Raw genomic sequence first — 26,477 nt, forward strand, 5'->3', positions numbered from 1 at the left:
AAAATATTGGGTCGGCATATGATTGCTGTACTACAGTAGATGGCTACTTGCTGTTGAATAACCAATAAAAGCCACCAGTTGGCCAGCACTTTCGAATATTGCAGTTGTTGGCTTCCCAAGAAATTAATCATGACATTTTGATGCTTTATCAGGATGAGATAGGCACCGCTGAATCAATAATTAGCTGTCTAATATATGCATCCATCCTTCAGCATCTTGTCAAATTATAGATGTCAGCAGAAGTTTTTTTTTACTCCAATTTCCACCTGGGGAATAGCCTTTCGTCATGCAGGCATCTGAAGGGCAGATGTGTTGGCCACTTTTTCAGGGGCACCATTGCCAACGTTGCTCCCACAGTAAGGATAGATAGCACAAAGAATGATAGAGCATCCATGCCGTGCCCGAGATTCGAACCCAGAACCTTTCTGATGTTAGGCCAGTTCCCTGACGCCTAGTCAGTAAAAGTCAATAAGAGAAATACAAGTTCCAATTCAAAATTTGTGAGAAAAGCAATAATTTAAAGTTTATTTGCATTTATCGATTTTTAAGTAATAGTAATACTGCGACTAATAATATAGTTGATAAGTTCCATTAGAATTAAAACTCACAAAATGAAGATTATTATAATGGTTTTCAGAGTATTGTTTTATTTTCAAAGCAATGGGTTACAAAAATACTTAAAAGTTTAAAGTTTTTTCAAACACTTGAAAAGGTGCTTGCAAATTGTATAAAGCTTTAGAAAAAAACCCAGATACGTGTGGTGTCTCAAATCCCCTTAATTGTCAGTACTAGTTTGAATTCATAAAAAATTGCTCTGAAATGATGATATACTGTATTCTTCAACGGTTTCCAACATTTTAAAAAAAATTGCTGCTGATTTGAATGTAACAAATCAAGCCAGCAGCATTATAAAGACCATTGACCAAACCAAAGCAGTTTTTTAAAAAGCACATGATACTTTATGTTATAACATGATTTATCACTATGTTATCGTTATCAGCTTCATAAAAGGTAGTATAGTTTCATGGTAACCTCACTAGAACGGTAATAAAACATGGTTCAACTTATGATCCTAGAAGCAAATTTGAATGATATTATAGTTAAAATGAGAACTGGAATTTTTTTAATAGAACATAACTTTTCTAAGTGATTAAATTTTAAAGCAGATATTTGAATTCTTTAAATATTTGCAGGCACTTAAAATCAATTATCAGTAATTATCCTTGTCTTATTGATGTAATTACATTAAATATTCATTAGCATGTTTTTAGAATTAATTTTAGAACGTTAAGTCACTTATAAACTTTAAAATGTTGTTTTTAAATGTCCCCATTAAAACATTATCTCGCAATAGAAAAACAAATAAAGTACAAATGATTTCGCCACCAAATCAAATTTTATTTAAAGAGAAAACATTTTCTGTGTCGCAGTCTCTCTCTTAATTTTAATTATTTTTCCGTTAAAGAAATTCATCTAGAGATTGGAAATTGCATTCTCTGAAGTTAAAATAAATGGCAAAATTTATGGGGGAATTATTTGTAAAACGAATGAACCAGTAAGGAATAAAATCTTACAAGATTAATAGGGTGAAATTATTATTTCCACCGCAATTATTCTCTTTACTGAAATGTGGAAAATTCTTCGAAAAACAGTTAAAAGCAAACGATTCCGAGAGTTGAAGTATGAGTTATTAATTTTTTTTTTTTTTTAACATCCTCGACAATTCCATGTCATCGGCATCCAATTAAAACGAGAATCGCCCAAATGTTGCGCATAAATAATCGAATGTGTTATGTATTGGAAGATCGTTAGTAACTTTTCATATTTTTACCCACGAGATACCAATAGTGCCAATAAAAATAAAAGTTTTCTAGGCAGTAATAATAATAATCGCAGATGTTTACAATAATTGAGATAATAAAGACTGGCGAGTAACGGAAAAAGAAAACATTTTTCCGGAAAGGAAAATTTTGCTTGATTTGAAAACGATAATTGGAAGTTTCCCTAGTGAGGAATACAGTTGAATGAAGTTATTTTTTTAGAAATGAAAATTATCATTAGTTTACTAATTTCCTTATGCTTAGGTTTTTTTTTTTTAAAAATATTCTATAAAAAAATTTATTTTGTAAAATATTAGATTACTAACTAGTTCTTTCAAATAATGCTGATAATATTTTTTTAAAAATATTATTTTTTTGCGGGGGGGGGGGGGTATAGTGAGTTAACAGAGAATAGTAGTATCCTATTCAAGCTTAGTCGGGAATGACTTTTTTTTTAACTTAAATTTTATTCATGAACTATTAAAATTTTTTTTTTTACCGATAAATGACATTTTTACTACAAGAGAACTAATAAAAGGACAATGCTTATTTGATAAAAAATGCTTTAAAGTAAATATTGCTTACGAAAAAATAAAATAAAAAAAACAGAAAACTGTATGCTAAAATATATAAATCTTCATATTTTGCTGGAAACTTGAGGATAGTTTTAACCAAATAAAGTTTTTCTTTTTTAAAATAAAAATACAGAAAATATAGGGGAGAGAAGCAAGTGGAAATTATTATTTTTCAAAAAAGAATATTTAATGTAATTTTTAACTCATGAAGCATTTTTTTAACAATAATTTGAAAGATTACCTGAATTTTCGCTTGTATCTGGATTAGCAAAAATGTTTATTTTTTTAACAATAAATATTTCAACTATGCTGTTTTTGTTCACACTAGCCGCACTACACGGGAATAATGTGGACAAGCTATGCGGCTAGTATGGATAAGCTGTAGAGTTTCAATTATAAATAGTCATTTATTCAACTCTCTTAAAGGTATATTTAAATCCGAAAGGAAATAAATTTCAAACTAAGCCTTATGGGAGAATAAATATTGGCCTACTTTGATTAAAATACTAATTTGTAAGGAAGTATTTCCCTATACTAAAAGACACATTTTGAAAGCAAATCATAAAAAAAACCATTTAAAAACCATTGTTTAATTTGATTTATTTGAAAGCACAAAATCAATTTTAATAACCATAGTTTTAACTTGAAGAAATGGTCCAAATAGACAAGACATAAAAAAAAAAAACTCTCAAAAGAGAAGAACTAATGCTTGAATTCATCAATATTGAACTATATTCTTTTAACAAATATCATTAAATATCTCCTTTTAATTTTCTTAAAACTTTAAAAAGTGAATTAATGAAAGGGTTTTATGCTAAACTTTTTATTTGACATTGAAAAGGTATTTGATATTGTAAGGGTATATTATTCTACAAAATTATTTTAATTTAGAAAATAAATAACATCAAATGATTCATCAAATGAAAATAAATAACATCAATTCATATTTTTCTCACTGAAAGTTTGGATTGGATCAGTGTGGGTATGTCCACATTAATTCCACACTTGTCTTCGTGGGGCTAGTCAACACTAGTCCCATGAAAACATGCGTTTGTTTCTTCCTAATGTTGGCTTATTTAAAAATATAAAAAGAAAGAATTAACATCAAAATAGATAAAAAAAATACTCTATAATTTATATCATGTTGTTACCTTTTGTTGAAATTCTGAAAATACAATATGGTAATAGAAGAATAAAGAGCATATTTAAAACTTGCTCGTTTGAACTTTAAAAACCTTCCTCTAACAAGTTTCTACTTAAGTAATCTCTGTCTGATTATGCAACTGCAAATGGAAATGTACACCAATGATAAAAATCTACGATATCTCAAATAGGAAATTTGACTTATAAATAAAAATGATGTTCAAGATGTACAATGAGCCAAATAATTATAATAAAAAAAAGATTACCCTGAAAAACTTTTGATCAGATTTTCACGTTCTGAGACTCGATGGTTCGAGAGGATGACCTCAAATATGTTAATTAATAAGTGCATACGATATTTTAAGTTACGAAATCTGACACAAAAACGAACTTTCTAACGAACGATTTATGATCCCTAAAATATAGCGAGTAGCCGTAATCTGGGAAATATGGTCCCAATAGTTTGGCCAAGAAAGCGTTCCAAACTTTTGGACCCCTTAATGTTAATTTTACTTTTTGCATATTCTGCTATATCTCGAAAGTTTTTTAAGAGAATTAAAAAAATTTTGAACTTAATTATAAAATTCGTTTATCCAAACATAATTCCGTGCAAAAAATAACTTAGCAAATATTTATTACTTTAATTAAGAATGGTCGACGAACTTTTGAATTGTAAGCTAAATTTTTTAAAAGTAATTTTAACGAATGTAATTTTACATGACAAAATACTAAATTTGAGTGAAATCGGTCGAATAGTTCCTGAGAAATCGAATTTTCAAAATATGACCTTTTCAAACACACTATATTTTGGGGGTTAGAAATCCAAATTCGTCGGAAAAAAGGTATGTTTATTCAGAGAGTTTTTATGTCTAATTTCGAAGCTTAAAATATCGTCTGAACTTACTAATTAACATATTTGAGGTCACCCTCTTGAGCCATTAAGATAAAGTCTAAGATCATAAAAAGGGTAATCCGGTTTTTTTTAAAAAATTTTTTATTATTTTTTTTAAAATTTTTATTTGGCTCATTGCACATCTTGAATATCTTTTTTTATTTATCTTGAACATCTTTTTTATTTTTATTTTTATCATTAGATCTTAAGTTTTCGAGGGTGGTCCGTTTTTTTTTTGACGCACTGTAAACTCTAGCCCTATGTCAACACTAGCCCATCTCTACCCTACATACTGAAAGTATATTTTAGAGCTGAAATAAATAAATAAACTATATACCAGTCTTTCTCATTCCATTTTTAATATGATTAAGTTATATTAATTTAATTGACGAGTTCGCTGTTTTCTGTGCTAAATATTTATGATCAGTGACAATTATATATTTTGATTTAGGTTCAGTAGATTGAGTTCTTTATTTTTCATGGAATAGCAGTAAAAAAGAATCCTTGTACACTCACGTATGGCGGGGAAACCTAAAATGAGGAAGCTGAAAGCTGTGCCCGCGTTTTTACTAGCAACACAGTTTATAAAATCGAAACAACTTTTTCAATTTTACTCAGGAGTAAAATTTATGTTATACCTCGTACAGTGTGATTTAAATTCACGAATGAAATAATTTTAAAGGAAACTTTTGTTTATAATTATACATTGGGATTTATTTTATGGATGCAATAAGTATTCAGAGTAGAGTAGTATATAGGGCAGTAGCGGATAGCATATCGAGTGAATGACCTTACCGTTTTTTCTGGCTCCTACGCACTCTTTTGTCAAAATAATCACAAAACTTGAGCGAATGTGGCTTTATTTTGTCGATACAGTGATCGATTTTATCCTAAAGGCTTGGATATTTGTAGGTTTATTGATATACGGTTTAGAGCACTAATGATGTTTCTTCATATGTTCTTCAATTTTTTGACGCTTTGAAATGTCAGCTGTCCAATCGTTTTTGTAGGCAACCTTTTATTGACTAAATAAGGAAAAATTCAAAACCTGCATGAATATCGAGGACATCCTTTATAAACAGCATAATGTCCATTGTATCAGTCGGAGTTTTAAGCTCTTCTGTTTATGTAGCATGGAAGTTAAAAGAGGAAAAAACTACCAAGGAGGTCAAAATTGCGTACATTTTCCAGCTTCGGCTTTAAAAGATTGAGAGCTGTAGAAAAGATTGGGTTTATGTCATTATAGGATGTGAATTGGTACAGAAAAGTTACCTTTAATTTGAATCCGTATTTCAACACACTCGATATATTAAAGTCTGGCATCTTAAATATTTCTAATCAATTAATTCTAATTAATCGAAGAGTTCAAAATTGCGTAGATTTTCCAGCTTCGGCTTTAAAAGATTGAGGGCTGTAGAAATGATTGTGCTTATGGCATCATAGAATGAGCATTAGTGCAGAAAAATACCTTTAATTTGAAACCGTGTTTCAACACATTCAATATATTAAAGTCTGTCGCCTTAAATGTTTCTAATCAATTCATTTTTATACATTTACCTCTGGAAGTGGCTTCAGAATCAACTTTAACATCCATGCTTTGGCCTCGACGAGTCACATGAAGTGTGTGCCATTGATCATCATTTAATCCTTGACCTACAAAGAATACCTGAAACGAAGAAAATCTTTCATTTTTTTAACGTAATAAAATATTTTTTTAAGTTTAATGAATTATAATATGTTTTATCAAATTATCGCTTTAATAAGGAATAAAAGAAAAGGAAAATTGAGTTTTCAAAACAGCAAATGATTTTTTTTAGTTACCATATCTCTTTTTATTCAGAAACTTTTTTTATTTAAAATCGTCAATAAATGGTGAATTTGATTTTTAGAAGAGATAATTAACACAATTAACATGCAAAAAGGAGCATTTGAATTTTTAATGTTGTTATGTTGTTACACATGGTTTTATTGGAAATATTAATCCATATACAATGCTTCGCTTTAAGTGGACATAAACAGGAAGTAAAAAGGAACAAAATTACATAAACAAACAAAGAAACCACATGAAAAACGCATATTAACACGAAAAGAACGCAAAGATAAAATTAAAGTAAAAAAAAAATATATGCAGAGAAGAATGAGGAGTAGTCTTTACAGAGAGTTCATGTGATTTCTGTCATCACAATAAATGAATTTTTAATGTAATTCTAATACTTGCTAAATTGCATATTATTTCTATTGCTTGCTTCTAAAATGAGTGTAAACTGAATTATAACTCCAAAAAATGCTCACAAGAGAAGGAAAAATTGGTAGAGAAGCATTTACGAAATAATTAGCCGTTAGCATTTCTTTCAATAAGTGCGAGAAAAAACAACTTTTTATTCTTCCAAAGATGTTTCTTAAAGTAATAGAAACAACACTTTCTAGCAAAAACAAAATGGTTTTCTTGAAGTCAGCATTTAAAAGAAGCTTTAATTAGTTGAGAAGTTATAAAAGTCTACAGAGTAGCATTCGAAATTTGCTTTACAATGTATATGTTTAAACTGATATTTAGATTGAAGAATTCAATAAGAATTAAGCCATTTTTACAAACCCACTCTGATATGCAAATGGCAATCCCTGAAGGGTTACAACAGAAAGGAAAATTAGAATTTGAAACTGAATCTTATTTTAAATGGCTAATAAATCACGACGGTAGATGCATGCGCTCTTCCAATATACAAACGAGCAACACGAAGTAATTTGAAAGCCAGGCTCAGAAGTTCACCATCGACTGTATCGAGGAGGCTACGAGAGATATAAATCTAAACATCGATTGAAAAATATAGATTTTCGTTCAATCGATACTTACTTTGTTTCCATCACCAAGATTGAGGACGAGTTTGAACCTGCCCGCTTCAAGAGCAGCGGACAAAGATGTGGAGGACTTTTCGGACGACGTGGCAAATAGCAATCCACTGGGTCTGGTTGTCTTCATGCGTAGGCGTATGTCCTCTGCCTGAGTGGGCAATTCTGTCATTGTAATCTTCATATATTGTGTACCATCGAAACTTAGAGTAGTTGCATCTGAGATAGAAAAAAAAATTTACAAATGTAAGAGTTTAGATAATGAATGGAATAAACTGTAAAATATTGTTCCTGATGATGATTCATATTCATAGCTTTTATTTCTCAAGCAGAATTGATGTTCTCTGTATTTGATTTGACAATTAAAGTAGTTTTACTTCACAAATTTGATGGTACGTAAATAAATAATTGATTATAAAGATTTATTATACTTTCTATATATTGCATGGCAAAATTTGGGATGGGAAAAAATTTACTCTAACGCAAGCAACAGTAAAATATTGTTTCTGATGACAGAGTTGGTCATATTCCCGGCCATTTTCTTATGTAAGTTTGATATCTTTAATATTTGACTAGAGGATTATAATCATTTCTTCCCCACAAATACGACGTAACATATTTTTGTATATATACAGGGCTTAATCAGATACAATTAAGTTAATGTATTTTGCCATTCGAACTTAGAGTCGCTACATTCGGGATGGAAAAAAATTTACCAATAAATACATTAAAGGTCTAAATTTACACTTAAAGCAAGTACGAAATGTATAATGAAAAAAAAACGTATGGTCGAAACTGCCAGAATCTGGTAAAATTTAGCGTATTTGGGAACACAAAAAGCTGAATAATTTTTAACGAAGTGCTTTGGTAATGATTTTGTAAAATTAATAGTCAAGTAGGGTTTTATAATACGGGATTAAATTTGGAAAATGTGGTATAATTTGGTAATTTTATGATGGTACTTTAGAGCATGGCATAAAAACCCCTTATTCGATTAAATTTACTTTTTAGTTTGGTATTTTTTACTAAATGTCTGGTAATAAGAACTATAATTTTGAAAACTGGAATTTCCAGTTATATACAAAGTTATATACTACCATATAAATGGAAAAATTAATACTGTATATTTTGGTTTTATCAATCAAAATTATGTTTTTTTTATTTTTTTAACTAAAAATTTCATTACTTTACAGTACGGTAATTTTACCAATTTTTTTCTCTCCGTGTAAATACTATTTTATTCTTACACGAATGAAGGCGGAATAAAAAATAAATTTCAAAACATATTCGATTAACAGATATATTTCAAAGTTGTTACGAATATTCACCTTTCCGCTCCCCTGTGTTTCATCCGACAATTAGTTTTTAATTCTTCGTTTCCTATTAGTAATTAGTTTGATTTCAATAGATTTTTTTCATTTCTTCCTAATATATGTAAATTTTAGCTTCATATTTGTTAATGATTTTAAAAATATATATTAAGGGAAGTCATTATGGCACCTTAAGTGTATGGTATACACCGAAATTTGCTAATTTCATTTTCCTAAAAGAACTAAATAATTACAAGGAAAATACCAGGAATCACACGTAAATGAAAAAAAAAATTTCTTAAATTTACATACAATTTTCAAGTTCAAAATAATACCTAAATTTTTTTTTTGCCCATTTTGAAGTAGTTAACAAGTTAGAGGTTGCTAAAATACAACTTTGAATGTAAATACGATGCTCCTATTTATTTAACGGTAACTGTTGTTTGGAACTGTTCCAGAAAAATATAGCTTTGATATTTTTCTTAAATAGTGAAGAAAGTTTGCGTTTCGATTTTAATACTTACATGATAAATTGCTATTTCAAACGCAAGCAATTTCGCTCCTAAATTCCCATTTTCTATTCAACTGCTGTTTTACTATTTCACAATGCATCAGATACACATCTCTTGCATCAATTGTGTTTTTTTAAACAAATTTAAAATGAACAAAAAGGCACGAATTGCGTAATTCCTTTAAAAAAATTTATATAATTTAAGAAAAAATATATATGCCTATAATTTCCTTCCATATTTATTCCTAACTTCAGAATCTTTTTATCTATAAAAGCTTAGCTTGATTAAAAAATTTTATTGATAGTTCAGTTTTATTTTTCAAATGTGTGAAGCACATGAATATCTACAGAAAAAGTCACATTTCCTTAAAAAAAATCTTTTACTTTTATTCTGAATAAAAAGCTATGCAGCTTCGAGGCTTGTCTGATATAACACTTTCAGACGATCGAAAAAATTCATTGAACTGTCCTAGTTCTTATCGTCCTGCTTCATAAAATATCCTTAAGGGAAAAGTGGCTGTTTTACAATGATAAGTACTTGGAAGTTTCATTTGAAAATAAAGTTTATAAAAGTGCATTTAAAAATTATTTTTCTAGCTATCTGTCACTCAAATCATACAAATAATGCATGATTTAATTTTGGAAAGAATTAATGAAAGGAATATGCTTCAATACTTTCAAAGCAATTGTTTAGAAGTTTTTTGATAATTCTTTTTATCCATATTCTCAAAAGAATGTTAAGTAGATATAATGCAGCTTTTGTCTTTTTATATATGATATTTTTAATATATATTTTTTATATATATTTTTTATACGTAGAATATATATATGCGTACATGCACTTATTATATTAAAGCGTGTTGCTTGCTAATAAGTAATAATCTCTTTACATTTGGAAATAGAAAGAGTCACCATGGCAATGTTGAGTGTATAACTTTACATATTGGTTTGATGAGCAAAAACTATAAAACTTGAAAACTATGAGAATATTACAAACTGAACAACGTAATAGAAAAGATATGCATTCTATAATTAGTTCATTAACTGTTGAACCTGCCGTAAAAAAATCTCTCACGAACAATTCCGCAGCCCACAGTTGGTCGTGACTGAAGTCGTATTCTTGGTCATAGATGGCGCAACTGAAAAAAAAAAAAAGAAACGCACCCTCTGCCTTAAATTTGCTTGGTTTCACCAAGTAAGCTTGCTAGTATTGGCAAGTGGCATTACAAACAACGCAACATCAGTTGTTAGTTGAGACGAATAGTTGATAGTAGACAGTTGAAACTTGATGAGCTAGAAGAACATTTTTATTTGCTACGAGTTTTTTTTCCAGTCCAGGTTTATCGAAAGTTATTAAACATTCTCATTTCTTGCTTCAAACAATGAGCATATACGATTTGTTTCAAAGAAAAGCAAGGACATTGATTTATCTTTCGAGATTTTGATTTTATTTAAGCTTGCTCTTCTTTAAAATTAAAAGTAATAAAAGGAAGAAATATGTGTACTGTTAGACATTCCTGATCGAATTACGGTAAAAAGTATTAATGCTCAGGCTGCCGGTACTTTATTTCCGTAAAATCCATTCGTACCGGAACATGTTACGGAACAAAAAATTTAATCTATCATTGCAGTAAGAATTTACATAAAACCACTGAGTCACTTTATTTAAATAAATATTACTGTGAAAATTACGGTATTATATTTTACGGTAAGATTGGATTTTACGGTAAATGGATTTTACGGATGATGAAGCCAAAGGGACGGTTTTTTATACAGTAATTTCCAGAATAATAGAGTAATAGAGATTAAAAAATAATAGAGATATTTGTTTTCAAAACAATAATTTTGAGAATAAAAGTTCAATAAATTATTATGTTAAAAAAAGGCAAAAACTCCACGCTGTTGCCAAAATTTTTTCATTGGAGTGATAGTAAAATTAGAGTTCTGTTGCAGTCAAAAAGGCGAAAATTTATATGGTTTGTCACTCAACATGATGGATTGATGTAACTTAACTTCCTAAATGTTGTCACCGACAAGTGACCGAAGATGAAATGAGTTTGTCTAAGCATTTAGTTTATAGTTGAATTCTAAATTACATATACGATGCGTCACATATAAAAAATAAACTACATTAAATGAAAGTTCTGGCATTAGAAGTATTTTAATAAAATATTTTCATTAACAGAATGTTTGTGGTTCATAAACGTAATTTATCAACAAAATTTCTTTGCTTAATAAGTATACTTAATTAACAAAATATTGTTTTTGAAAAGAAATCGATATTTTATGATTAAACAATGGTGAATGCAAAATCATGGGAGTGGGTGAGTGGACAGTCTTAGAAATTGCAAAATAATGATTAATTTTGTTTGAGAGCAAAGTATAAAAAAAAACATGAATTCCATGCTTTTTTATTATTGCTCAATTTGATTTTTAGTAGCTAAATAGTTTACTTTAAGTACAGTAGTAATATTGATACTCACGAATTATTATGCTAGTATTATTCAGGCAAATTATAATATGAGTATTCTAGTATAATTTAATAAATAATAATTTCATATTATATTAATACTATTATGTAAGTATTAAAGTAATATAAATGCTCGAGTATTGTAATCGAGTGTTGTTACTCAAATGTAAGTATTATTATGATATCATTAAAATCAGTCATTAGCCATAAGTATAAAGCATATAAAAACGTTAATTACATGAAAAAGTAGTTTATTTTAAAAGAAATATTCCAGGACATATTCCAAAAGAAGATAATCTTTTTGATTATCATTCAATCATTTCAATTTGATTAATTGTTGGTTGATTTTGTTAAAAAATGCATTCTTATTTTTAATTTACAATGTTTGACAATTTTTAAAAAAAAAATGCATTTAAATTTGTATGCCGAGTAATTATTAATATTGTTTTTAAAATGAATAAGCTATTTAGTTTTATTTAGAAAAAAGTTTAATTATTAAATCAAATTTCTAATTGTTAATTTATAACTAAAATTTAGTTTTAGTACGCTAAATTAATTTATTTTTGTATACATTTGTTTTTGTTTGTGGGGAATTATTTTCTTTCATGTATTTTTTCCAGTAACTTTCATTCCAAAAATTAAAATTTCACTTAGGAAAACGACAAAAATTTTAAATAAAAAACTTTTAATTTATAAAAGATACAAATTATATGTTTCCTTAATTAATAAAAACGAAAAATGCTCACTTAAATGAAAAAATAGTTATGATTTTCAGTGAATTACTTTAAGAAGGAATAAAAACTAAACACTTATATTTCGTTTAGATACATAAAAAAATTAAAGATTAGCATTATTGTATTTTGATAAGTTTTTACGTTTGCTTTTATAATTATCATTAAATTAAGGAAAATAGATAAAAATTCAAATATCATATAAAAATATTTTTTGGACGTTTATAAGTTTAAGGTTTTAAGTTTAGTTTTTACATACAAAATTTACACTATTTATTAATTATCTTTTGACGCATATTTTTTCATTCACTACTAAAAGTGACTCGATTGCTTAAAAAAGCTAGTTTATATGACTAAAATATTTTTTAATCGATATTTTATAAGTTCTTCGAAGTTATGAACTATTTTAAATAATATTATGCAGTACATACTACTTTCTTTAGAGTTTCATGCACATTTCTATAGAGTTTGCTAAGGTTGCAAATCAGCATGAATTTTATATGTTGCTACAGAAACAAAAATATTTTGTAAAATTATAAAGTCAAATTAAGTTGATTTTAAGTCTAAACAAATATTAGTTTGTACATTATATACTAGAACTTCAAAAAAGTATGATTAGCACTGATATGATGTTGTTTGTTCTTTAAATTTTCAAAAGATAAGATAATTTCAAAGCTTACGATGTGCAGTAAGGTAAAAATTAAAAAAAAAATATTGTAAGAAAATTAGAAAAAAGCAGGAATTAATTAAAAGGCTCAATGGAAGCTGATGTAAATGGGAAATAGGACTATACTAAACATACCAAAGGTAGGAATAAGAAATTTGTTTGATTATTTGCCCATAAATTTTATATAATACTGAAATGTAATGTTCTTTGATGAAAGTGATAATTGAACAGCTATTTTGTTTAATAATTTCAATCTTTATTTTCTTTGTATTTTTAAATGATTTTTCAAATCCGTTGTAAAAAAAGTTTCTGTTAATGCAAAAAAGAAAAAAATGGTTTCTAGAACAATAAGCAGAATATGTTTATAATAAAATAATATATTTGTAATAATTAAATCAGCATAATGTATTTTAAATCAAAAATATTTGTATCCTTTAAAAAGCTTTGTATCACTCTGATGAACACGATTTAAGACAATTTGAAAGGAAGCATCTGAAGGGGGTTAATTTCAAGGCAAATATATACTGGAAGTTAAAATTTTCAGCAATCAACTAATGAGGGTTAATTTTCGACGACTATAATGGTCTGTTGACGACATAGAGATTAATTTTAAGACATACATCCGATTAAAGTTAATTTTAAAGTTAACTCCCACCTGATGGAAGTTAATTTTATCTTTTCTTTAATGGATTTTTAAAATACATACCTGATGGAGATTAATTTTAAGACGCATGTCTTGTTAACTTTAAAGTGAGTGATTGAGGTTAAGTTTAAAGTTATGGATGTTATTTAATATTCTAGCATTTCTTTTTTGGAAATGAATGGACCTTTAGAACACGCATCTGATGGAGTTCAAATTTAAGGTTTACACCTCATAGCAGTTAACTTTAAAGCACGTATCCGATGGAGATTGACGTTAGGGCGTTAGAGATAGAGATTAACTTTAAGGCACATGTTCATCATGAAGAGGACGCCCGTCCGATGAAGAAAAACTCCAAAAGCACAATTAACGAAGAGCAAAAAAATATTTACCTTTTGCACACACTGTTCCAGAGAAGCTCGTATGAGAACAATCACACGTGAAATGATTCCATCCTTCTAAGCAGAGTCCATTATTCAAACAAGGTTGACTGTCACATTGCGGAGTCGGAGTATGGCATGCTGGTCGGATACTTCCTGAGTCCTGCTTTTGGCTTACTTCAGCAATGTCAACAGCTCGTCCGTTTATGACTAAATCTTTCATGCATCCAACATAGCCGTATCGAAGACTTCCGGACCATAATTCACTGGGTATCAGGACACCCTGAGCGCTGGTTCCAACTCCACCCACATAAAGTGGACCCTCAAGATCCAGTTGATTGGAGTTTCCTGATGAAAATATGGGAGAGGATAATTAAGTTGGAAGTTTTACAGTTAAAGTTTAAAGTTTGAGGTAAATTAATCACCTGGTGTAATAAAATCAACAGCGGATTCATCTACAGTAACTCTTCCAGATTTTCCTGATCTTTTTAAGGAAACTGAATGCCACTGACCATCATCCACTCTCCTTGTTGTAGCTTTGACCTATTGCACCAAGAGGAATTAAGTTTATAATTCTTTAAGGAGGTTCTAATCATCCTTATTGAAATAATTATTAAACTACTTAAAATTGAAAATTTTAATTTGATTTGTTTTCACGTGGAAGAACAAATTTTGCAGTCACCTTTCCCAGAACTACATTAAAATTAAACTTTTCAAATTTATGTTAAGCAGATATTACAAAAATGACCATTTATTATTTTCAAAAATATCTCGAATTGAGAAATTTTCATAAAAAAGTCATTACATGCGAGAAAAAGTGGAATTTTTTAAAATGGAGCATTTTGCTTTATTTTTTCTTTTTTTTTAACTAATTAATTAACTTATATTTAACTGAAATATCTATAATAATTTCATTAGTTATAAACAGGGTAATATCCTGAGATAGAAATGTGAAAATTGATTTTGAACTTAAATTCTCGTTGTAGGGGGAAACAAGAGAATTCTCTTCCTTGTTAAACTTTGCCATCCTTCCTAGTTATTCTTAGTTAAACTTCTAAAAGTTCTACTTTGTAAAAAGTGATCCAACAAGAATAATTTTTTATTTTACTAAATTTAATAAAAATGTGAGCATAAATAGAAACTTTACTGAAGTTTACAATATTAAAAACTAAAAAAAGTTGTTAAAAATATTCCTGTTTTTTTTTTTTTTTTTTTTTTTTTTTTTTTTTTTTTTTATCGAAACACGTATTAATCGCAGTCAACAGGGTTCTACTGTAACTATCGCAGACAACAAACAGTCCCTTATATAACAAAACTGGCTCAGCTTAATGTGTGATGAATTGTTTTATAACTGTTAAATTTAGTTCAAATTTGGACTTTTTATGTTTAACATTTTTGAATAAATTAATAGTATATAATTTAAAAATTGCAAAGTAGTCTTAGTATCTTATCAATGGATATTAATGTATTCAGTGTTAAAGAAGTATATAACATAAAGAGATATAGAAAAAAAATATGCATATATATCACGGGAAAAGTAACTGTCAACATTCGAGCATTCCAAGACGAACCGTTCGAGCGTTCTGCGCGAAAAACGAAATGAAATTTTTTGTTGGTTGTAATTGGTGTGATACGGTTATGTAGTGCCAAATATTCTAATATAGGTATAAAGTATTATAGTAATATATTTGGTTATTTTATCTTCACCAATATTGAGCAGTTTCAATAAAGATACAGTTGAAATAAGTATCTTATGTACCCACGAAAAGGGTATGTATCAGAATTTTTTTTTTTTATAGTGGTAAATTTTGATTATCATCAGCTGGCCACGAGCAATAGCATCAAATGCCAAATGGTACAGTTTACCTTTCTAATGGGGAAAAAATTTAAATTATTTTAGCTTTAATTATGTCGGTATTTAGCTTTAATAATTATACTGTTCTTCAGCACTGTTTTATCGATTTTTTTCTTTTTTTTATCCACCCTATGGACTGGGAATTAAGCTAGTAAATTTAATTGAATGGAATCTAACATTTAAAATTTAAAACTTTTAAAATCAATAGTATTATCAGGAAGGAATTTTGTAGGGGAGAGTGGGGTCAATTGTAACAGGGTACGATTGTAACAGAGCAAAAATTTCGAGTGTCGGGTTCTAGATTTGGTTCCTAGGTGGCGCACAAGGTGCATTTAATAAATCTACATGTACATCCCTACAGGCAGCCATTTTTATGTACTTTTGAAAGAGTTACATCACAAAAGATATTTTCACGCTACGTAAGTACTTTGTTTGGTATTAGCATATAATATGGTAACAAAGTAATTTTGTTTAAACAAATGAAAATTATTCGAATATTAATCGAATATGTAAGTGGACACCTTAATTAACATTTCAATAAAAAAATAGTTTTGTTAATTAACTAGCATTGTTTTTAACAAATGAAGCTGAAATGGCGTCTTGTGGACGATTGTAACAATAAGTAAAGGAACGATATTGTAACAGCTGAAAATAAATAATCTTATGCTTACAAACCATTACTTAACTCTTCAAGAACCACCAATAGTTTCCTATATCATTTATATTATGTTGCATGCGTATTATTTTATTTGTCACCTTTCACAGCATAAATTAAAATTTTTAACCCCTTAAAGTTAAAAGTTTAGCCCTTTAGGTCTCTGCTCATTATTATTTTTACTCCTAAAATATCACTACTATTTTGATCAATAAAAAATATATCGCAACTATGATAATATGTATAATTAATGTTTTAGTTGAATTTATGAACTGTTATAATTGACCCCGTAAGTGGGGATAATTGTAACAAGTGCACGACTGTCAAAAATTGTTAATAACTAATATAATAGCATTTAAAATAAGGTATTTTTTTTTCTAGTCAAGGATAGTCTACTTTACTCGTCTGTCAATTAATACTAATAATATATTGTATTTCTTGTTAGTTAAAAATAGTTAAGTAAAAAATGTTACAATTGACCCCACTCTCCCCTACTGATAAATGCTAAAAAAGGTTGTAACTATTATTTACCTTAACAGCTCCAGAGCCTAAGTTGAGCAATAGAAAAACGTGTCCATCAAGTAATTCAAAGGCAAAGAAATCTCCTTGAGCAGTTGTACCCGTGTTGTACATAAGCACTCCGTTAGCTTCATTAGTTCTTAATTTAAATGCGATGCTTCCACTTCTAGCAGCATCCCAGCTTGGTAAGGCCTAAATAAAGTAAAATGAAGCAGCTGAGTTCGAGTTGTTGTACAGTTAGATAAAAAAAAACAGTTGTTTAAGGCTTGCTAATAAGATACTGCATCAAATATGATATTAGAACATAAAGTTCCAACATCATATACAAGTTGCTCAGATGCAAGTTGAGTTGAAATATCCAAGTTTGTAAAAACAAGAATTCTATTCGCTTCACTATTTCTAAATTTAAATACAAAACTTCTACTTTTAGAAGCATCTGAACTTGTTAAAGTCCAAGCAAAATATAAAGAAGTAGTGGAATTTTAATGTCATTGTTAAGACGTTTCTCTTATTAGTAATTGGATCAAATAATATGATGGTTCAACACTACATGTGATTGCTAAAACTACACTGTAAAAAATTTCCGATCAAATTACTGAGCAAAAATCTGATACACCGTAATTTTTACAGTAATTACCGTAATCACTCTAAATAAATAAATATTAATGCAAAAACTACGGTGAAATATTTTAAGGTGAAAATGGTTTTTACGGTGAAATGGATTTTGCAGTAAAATTGATTTTACGGTCGACGCATCCAAAGCGCCTATATTTTTTAACCGGAATTCTATCCGGAATTTTTTACAATGTAGAATAAAAAAAATAATTGTAATTGCAAAGGTTGAGATAAAATTATGTAAGTAATTTTTTCCTTCATTGGAATGGAAAATAAGTTGTTTAAAAAATCTGTTAAATGTAATTAGAAAAGATATTTCCTTTTATTTTACTTATGATATATAGCAAAAACCTATAAATACGTTTTATTTTCTTTAAATTTCGAAAATATTTTAAATGAAAAAGGTTTAAGAAGTAATAAGACCTATGTCGGAGGAATTGATTGTGATTATGAGTAATTATTAAAGCACACCCTAACAAGTTTACCTTTATACAATCTTACATCTTTAAGCCAAAACAATTATAAAGTAATGCAGGAATTATCTGCAAATTACTAATCAAAGCAGTAAACAAATATTCAGGAAATTATGCAAAGGTAATAAAATAAGATGCCCTTAACGACTTTTAAACATTAACCCTGGCTTCTTTACGACTTACCGCACTGTTCTCACATTTTCACGATTCCCAAGTTATTAATTATAAACGGCAAGGCACTAAGTCAATCTGTTATTAATTTGAGCGATAAGTTATTCTCTTAAATTTATTGTCAGTGAATGATGACGGAAATTACTCAATAAAATATGAATCGTTCGGGAAATTGATACTCAATTCCCTAATCCAATTTATTTCAGGATTTCCAGCCGGAAATTGCAACCGTTGAAAACTTCACACCTTGTAACTTTTCAGTTAATATAATTAATACGGAGTTTTTCCTAAAATCTCTTTGTTATATAAACTCCATTTCATGATGCGTTTGATGATATCATTTAATTCATTTAAATCTTGAATTTAACAGTATTGAAAAGAGTAGTTAAAGATGATATATATATATATATATATATATATATATATATATATATATATATATATATATATATATATATATATATATATATATATATATATATATATATATTATAGTTTTAATTTGAATATATTTTTAATTTGAAATGAAGACAAAACGATATATGTTATGAATTTTATTCATTTATTTCAGATATTAGCATATGGCATATTAGTTTTAAATGCAAGTGAACACTTGTGAAAAATTTTTCAAAATTAATCTCCTAAAACTTCTTAAAAAATTTAATTTCTCCAATTTTGTTCATTTTCCATACATTTTCTAATATTTCAGCAAATGTACGCATAATTTTGAGTTTATTGGTGGTACTAATCATTTAACCAGTCATCTCAGTTAATTTAATTCATGTTTCTGTAGCATTCTCTGTAGAAATTCTTTAGTTACCGTTTCTATTCGCAAAAAATATGGTCCAGATACTCCTCCAAACCTGAAACCATACCAAATTATTAATCTTTGTAGATGAGCATGAAATGCATTCGGAACAGAATAATAATTTTTGCAATGCATTCAAATAATTTTAATGTGCTTTGACTCTGCGCATAAAAATTATTTAAATGCATTGCAACGTTGAATTGTCAAAACAATGTTGAACACAAATATCAATTTTACCAAACGTATGGTTATTTTGGCGTTTTAAAAATATATTGTACCAATATGATCACTCTTTATAAGATTTAGTCTGTATATTGATTCTTTTAAGAATTATGACATTTCTTATTAGTTTTCTCCTAAATAATATATCTATTTCTTATGCTCATTTACTCACACTAAAGAATGTTATTATTCTTGAAAGTCTATTAATTTATAAATAGTAAATATTACACTGAGATAAAATTATGATCAAAACTACCAGAATATCATAAAATTTACAGTGTTTTCGGCTGTATGAAGAAAACCAAAAAACCAAACATTTTTTACAGAAGCACTTTGGTAATTGATTAGTTATGATTTTATTGTTGATAAAAACAACAATAAAATAATGTTTTATAGCATGTGAAAAAATTTAGTAAATATGGTAAAATTTGGTAATTTTATCATGATATCTTAGAGAATGGCATAAAAAAATTTATTCGGTAAAATTTGCTTTATAGTTTTGCATTTTTTTACTATATGTGTGGCAATAAGAACTCTAATTTTGAAAACCAGAATTTCCGGTAAACCGTTAAAAATTTACCAAATAAATGATTTAAATAATTTATACTTTGGGTTTTATTACCGGAATTATGATTTTTCTTACCAGACATGTCAGTACCATACAGAACGGTAATTTTACAAGAATGTTTTTTCGGTGTAATAATAATGTGTAGTATAACCAAAACGTCTGCACGCAATGTAAATTAATAACCTGGATTTCAAAATATCAATATAATGCTATATCTTAAAGTTATATAATGCAAGATAATGAATTTTATGTATGACAAATCACTCATCATAGGTAACTGTATCCTTTCACTGTAGTTGAGTATAGAAATATTGTTTTTATTATTTTTTTATTTTTTAGTACAATGGTATACAAAGTTTGATGAATGTCTTTTAAAAATCACTATTATAAAAACCTTTGCATTTATAAATTATCGACATTTTTATATCTTTGACTTTACTAACTTTTGTAATAAAATTTTTCTTTTAATACAAAGATTTGATTAAATTATTGTACCTTGTAAAATTCCAGATCAAATTATGGTATAAAATTACGGTAAGTCAGATATTTTGAAAAATAACATGTTCTGGTAAAAAGGGATTTTAGAATTAAAAGTACCCTGCAAAAGTAAATCTGAATACCGGTACTTTTCCCCGTAATTTGATCCGGAATGTACTTGAAAATATTGATAATTTTAAAACGCAAATTAGCATTTCAAAGCCCCTTGTACGAGTTAAGTTTGTTTTCAATCAGACTATAAAGTTTAAGTTACAAAAATGCAGTTTTATTACATTAAAGAAAAAAAAATTGTATTGAAATCCCTTGATGAAACTCCATTAATATTTATTAAATAAAAGAAAATCAAATAACATGGATTTGATTATGACTGTATTAATCCTACCGAAGTATAAAATCAATTCTATTACGTTAAACCAAAAACAAAGCAAATATAATGGGAAAATAACTAAATAAAAAATGGACTAAAATGTCCCGAAAAAATATATGAAAATATATAGCTGAATCCAATGCGATAAAACGAAATACTATCAAAGCGAACAAAATAGAACATCATCGAAATTACTGTAATCAAATGGTCTATTATAGAATAAAATCGAACAGAATGATGTATAGTATGATAGAATATAATCGAATGACTTATGTCGGAACTTAACCCAGTCGAATTGTTTTAATATTAAAAAGAATTAAACGTAATCTCATAAGCTTTTATGGAATTTCTTTTGAATTTTCCTGTATTTATATTTTTTAGCTAGTTGTTTCGTAGCATCTGCAATATTTAATAACAATTCACTGTCAATTTTTTTCCAAAACAATTATTTTTACATTGATTTAACAAAATAAGCTATTTTTTAATTATAGAAAATACCTTGTATTCTGAATAGAATATGTATTTTATCTTGCAACAAATAAATTAAAAAGTTAATTTTATTCAGTAAATTAAGGTCTTTTTGTCCTATTACAGATTTTGCTTAATAAAGTATTTTTTAGTTATATTTAAAACTGTAATTCATTAAACTAATTGCCTTTTTTGGAATTCTTTAAACTAATACAGTAGATTTTGAACAAATTTCTGTATCTATAAAAATAAAAATATCTATAATATCTATATATAATGAGACAAATATCTGAAATAGGCTCGCATTTATTATTTATTAGGGGAAACTAAACTACTACATTTGTAATCAAATAGTTTGTAAAGTTAGGAAAGATTTGTTGCAAAATTAAACTTAATTATTTACAACAATTATAAGATTACGTTTTTGATATATTATCGAATCAAATTTAATCTAATATAATATTCTCAGATTTTTACTTAATTTCATTGAAAAAAGTGCACTTTTCTGTAAAAACTTTTGAAACATCTATATTTAAATACAATTCAAATTCTTAAATTCATGTTAAATATTTAATAAATTCACCTGATAAAATCTGTAAATCTTTTAAACTGTACTAATCAAGTATTATTAATGTTATATTGGTTTATTTCTACAAATTTAGGTATTTTAAAACAGCGAATTATTTTTCTTTTAACTTTTGAGAATTTTTTCTAGTGAAGGATTCTTTTAGTTGCAATTAAATTAAAAGATATTCAAGCATAAAAAGCCAAATTACAATTCACTTAAATAGCATAGTACTTTCTAAACAAATGCATCCCAAAAATTTGCTATAGGATGAAGTTGAAATCATTACGTTTGTAACCAGTTTATTAAGTAGAAACGACTTATAACAAGTCGTACACTGAAAGAAATTCCAGATCAAACTGCAGTATGAAGTGCCAATATTTTGAATTCATTATTCATAAAATCTATTTTATCATAAAATCCATTTTTACCGAAAAATATTATACCATAATTTTTATAGTTCTGTTTATTACTGTAAAAATTACGATATATCAGATACTTTGTTCAGTAAAATGTTCCGGGGAAAATGGATTTTACAGTAAAAAGTAATGTCACCCAAGTTTGTCAATGCAAGTTTTTAGAAGATAGATTTCAGAGGGTCTCTCTTATTTAAGCACATTTAAAATTCCTAAGTGTTCACTGAAATAAAACAATGAAAAATATACTCTTCTTTTTGTCGTTGTCAGCCGTTAAGGTTGAGGGGGTGCGACTGTTCTTGTTTCCAGTGGCGCCATCTATGACCAAGAATTCGGCTTCTGCCTGACCCATACGTCACATTATTCGTCACATTCATTTTTAGGGCATTCATACTTCCATTCATTCATCCTCAAATCGTAATTTTGACCTGAACCAGAGAACGATCAATTTCCAATTCAGTACCCCCAGAGGTATGGATTTGTTATTGGAACATGGATGACTTTGTGACCCGACAGATTTAACGTATATCAGTCACCATTTACTACACGGGGAGTCTTCGGCCGGTTGGATTCGAACTTCCGTTCTCACAAGCGTAAATCCAGCTCCCAGCCAATCAGGCCATCCCAGCCAAATATACTCTTTCAAATATTAAGTTGATTTTTGATTGTAAGCAAAAATTTACACACGTTCTTAATCTTGTATCAGTTTTTTATTTATTCCTACAGTTTTATATATTTTACATAGTGAATTGCTTCTCTTTTATTCTTTGACAGTTTTAACTAATGGAACATTTTCTTAATTATATTTAGAACTGTTCAAGCATATTTAGAACCACAAAGTCAAAGTGAAATCCATTTAACTAGACTAGTACTTTTTTAAAACAAATATCTTATGAACATTTGTTATTAGACGAAACAAAAACCACTACGTTTGTAACCAAGTAATTAGTAAAGCAGGAAAAGATTTGTAACGAAATGTAACATAATTATTTACATTCTAATCTCTCGGGTAAAATGTTTAACCAGCTCGAAACAAAGAAAAGAAATAACATTTGTAGGGTGGAGAGAAAGATATTTTTATTCATAGATCATTTTACCCGAGGGAAATCTCACATATATTTAGTTTGTTCTATTTTTCGTTCGAATACATGCTTTATTTTACTGCGAATGGTGTTAAGGAAGAAGTGGAATAAGTATATTTTCAACTCTCTTAGGTGACAAAATGTTTTTGGAATATAGACAAACTATTGTAGGTAATTTAATTTGGGAATTTAAAGAAAAAGATAAAAAATATTTGTTTTTATGTAAAACGAATCGATACTAATATAAATTTTGCAGTGTGTGCAAGGAGATAAATATTTAGAGCGACAGAAAGCGATAAAACTATTCGTAATTGGCAACAAAAACAATGCTTTGAAAAATAAGACTCAATTACTTGTGTATCAGATCTTTAGAAATCGTATTTATAGCAAACATATGCTTTTAGGCTTAAGTTTATAAGAATTTGAAGAAATACATACAATTTACTGATTTATAAGCTTTTGAAGATGCTTTATGGGAATAAATATTTTTTTAGAAGAGTTTTTATGCAATGTTAAAAATACTATTTATTTTATAAACTTGTGTGTAAACATGTCATATCAAGACACAAGCTTTTTATTCAAAAAAAAAAATATCAAAACAAAAAGTTGTTCAATTTACCAAGAAAGAAACATTTAAATAAATAAATAAATGCCAAAAGAACATTTTTAGCAATGAGCTTTTGAGAAATTCTACTTTCTTTGATATTTTGCAATAAATTTGTATTTGTTTTTGAAATAGCAACACAAAGAGATGGCAACATAAGAAAAAAATGTTTTTTTTTTTTATCTCAAATTATTCATAAAATATCTATCATAACGTGGAAGCAAATCTAAAATAATATCTATCTATCTATCTATCTATCTATCTATCTATCTATCTATCTATCTATCTATCTATCTATCTATCTATCTATCTATATATATATATATATATATATATATATATATATATATATATATATATATATATATATATATATATATATATATATATATATATATATATATATATATATATATATATATATATATATATATATATATATATATATATATATATATATATATATATATATAAAACAACGAAAAGGAATAACGTATGATGCATGCTTTTTATATTCTTACTTTAATTCGTCCTCTGTATAAAGCTCCGGATCAAATTTTGGTATAACATTGCAGTACACATGGTGCCGGTAATTTTTACCGTAAAGTTCGTTCTTACCGGCATATGTTACGGAACAAATATCACATATATTAAAATTTTACAGTATTTATTACTGAATCACTCTTATAAATATTACAATAATAACTACAGTATAATATTTCACAGTAAAAATGGATTTGGCAGCAAAATGGAATGGAAGTATAGAGCATTTTTCAAATAATTTAATTATTTATTACATGCTGTGATCAAATTTTTACGAAGACTAGTTCCAGGGATAAAAGTACAAGTTTTCAGTAATGATTGTCAAAATTCTATATTGTGAGTTTTTAAGTAATATCAAAAAATATATTTAAAATTTGCACACAACTAAATAATTCTAAAAGATAAGAAAGAATAACATCCATTCTAATTTTAAAAAGATTATTTGAAATAACGAAAAAGTTTATGTAATTAAGAGCTACGTTTTAAATATTTAATCAACAAACTCATGAGATGTTCTAAATATCTTTAAACCAAGGAGTAGAAAGAAAAACATCTATGAAAGTTGTAAACTATGTTATTTACGAACGTTAAATTTTACTTCCTTTTTCAATATTTATTACATGGTTTTTTCAACATTTTTTAAGCTTGAATTCTCTAGAGAGCTGGAAAGAAGCTACGTTGACAGAAACTAGGTGCACCGAAGAAAATGTGTTTCTACTTAAAGGTATGCAGCTGATCTAATATTTCACTATATCTGGTGAATGTTAGTTTTATTTATTCGCTTTACACTATTTTTGAAAAAGTTCATATTTCTCCAATGTTTATGCTGTTCCTCGTGATTTAATCGCCCTTTTTAAGTTTATTTTAGTATGTCATCCACTATTTCTATATTAAAGGTAAAAAAAAAGAAGAAAAAACCTTTATTTTGACAGTAGTTTTTATTACCAATAAACAGAGCATATTTTTTATATTTATGATGTATCGAAGTTTTATATAACGGCAGCTATTACACTGTAAAAACTGTGATGTAATACCTATCCAAATTTGGTATTACAAATTGTGGGAATGCTTGTTATATTTCAAGTTAGTACCAAATCGAGCTTTCTTGCACAATTGAAAAAGCTTGCACTAATTTGAAGCTTATGAGAGAAGATGTTTTTCAAAGCTCCATAAATATAGCAAATAATTACAGTATATTTGAAGAATTTAACAAAATTCTTCTGTAAAATAGTTGTAGGGTATGTTTTAAACTGATAACAGATGCATTTGGACCGTAATTAGAAGTTTAAAGGCGAATAATTGTGTAATTTCAAGATAGAGACAATATGACGACCAAGATGGCGGTTTGTTTGCATGAAGTGAACTGATGAAATGAGAGTTCTTCTTTTCGGATTGAACTGACAAACAGGTCATAGCCTATTTAATACCATGTAAGTTCAATCCTCTTTATTGATTGACTGGAATATTGATTTTGGTTGACTATTAGCCGAGTAACTTAACTTTTCTTGTCAGAATATCTTGACAAACTACTTATTTAAGCTGTAACAAAATGCATGTATAGACAAACTACTCATTTAAGCTGTAACAAAAATGCATGTATAGACAAACTACTCATTTAAGCTTTAACAACACGCATGTATAGGCAAACTCTCATTTAAGCTATAACAAAATGCATGTATAGACAAATTACTCATTTAAGCTGTAACAAAATGCAAGTATAGACAAACTACTCATTTAAGCTTTAACAACACGCATGTATGTTTTCAGTTGTATAAGGATATTTATGTTTTCACAAGAATTACACAAATCTGTCAATGGTATAAAATAATTTTACGATATTTAGCTTCTATTAACTGTTCTATTTTGTTCGAAATCATTATAATATTCAGTCAGTGCTGTGTGCATGTTTGATTAACGAATTAATTTTATTCTAAGAAATATTGTACATACGCATCCTAAATTTATGACTTTTGCCTTAAATTGCATGCACTGAAAGAATTTTCAGTCTGAAATAACGGTAAAATTACAGACAGAAGTCTGTCTATCCAATTAACCGTAATGT

At 27.7% G+C, this 26,477-nt stretch overlaps 1 protein-coding gene across 1 annotated transcript in view; it reads right to left on the bottom strand.

Moving 5' to 3' along the window:
• Positions 1-26,477, bottom strand: part of LOC107455130 (neurexin 1) — a 287,365-nt gene that overhangs the window by 28,032 nt on the left and 232,856 nt on the right. The window contains exons 7-11 of the mRNA XM_043044530.3: positions 17,028-17,207; positions 14,412-14,529; positions 13,999-14,334; positions 7,282-7,496; positions 5,988-6,096 (exon numbers count right to left, since the gene is read on the bottom strand). Of these exons, the coding sequence (XP_042900464.2) occupies positions 5,988-6,096; positions 7,282-7,496; positions 13,999-14,334; positions 14,412-14,529; positions 17,028-17,207 (958 nt within the window). The remainder of the gene's footprint in view (positions 1-5,987; positions 6,097-7,281; positions 7,497-13,998; positions 14,335-14,411; positions 14,530-17,027; positions 17,208-26,477) is intronic.

This window comes from Parasteatoda tepidariorum, chromosome 10 (assembly GCF_982258835.1).
Source record: "Parasteatoda tepidariorum strain Cologne lab strain chromosome 10, Ptep-v5.0, whole genome shotgun sequence".
NCBI classification, from domain to species: domain Eukaryota; kingdom Metazoa; phylum Arthropoda; class Arachnida; order Araneae; family Theridiidae; genus Parasteatoda; species Parasteatoda tepidariorum.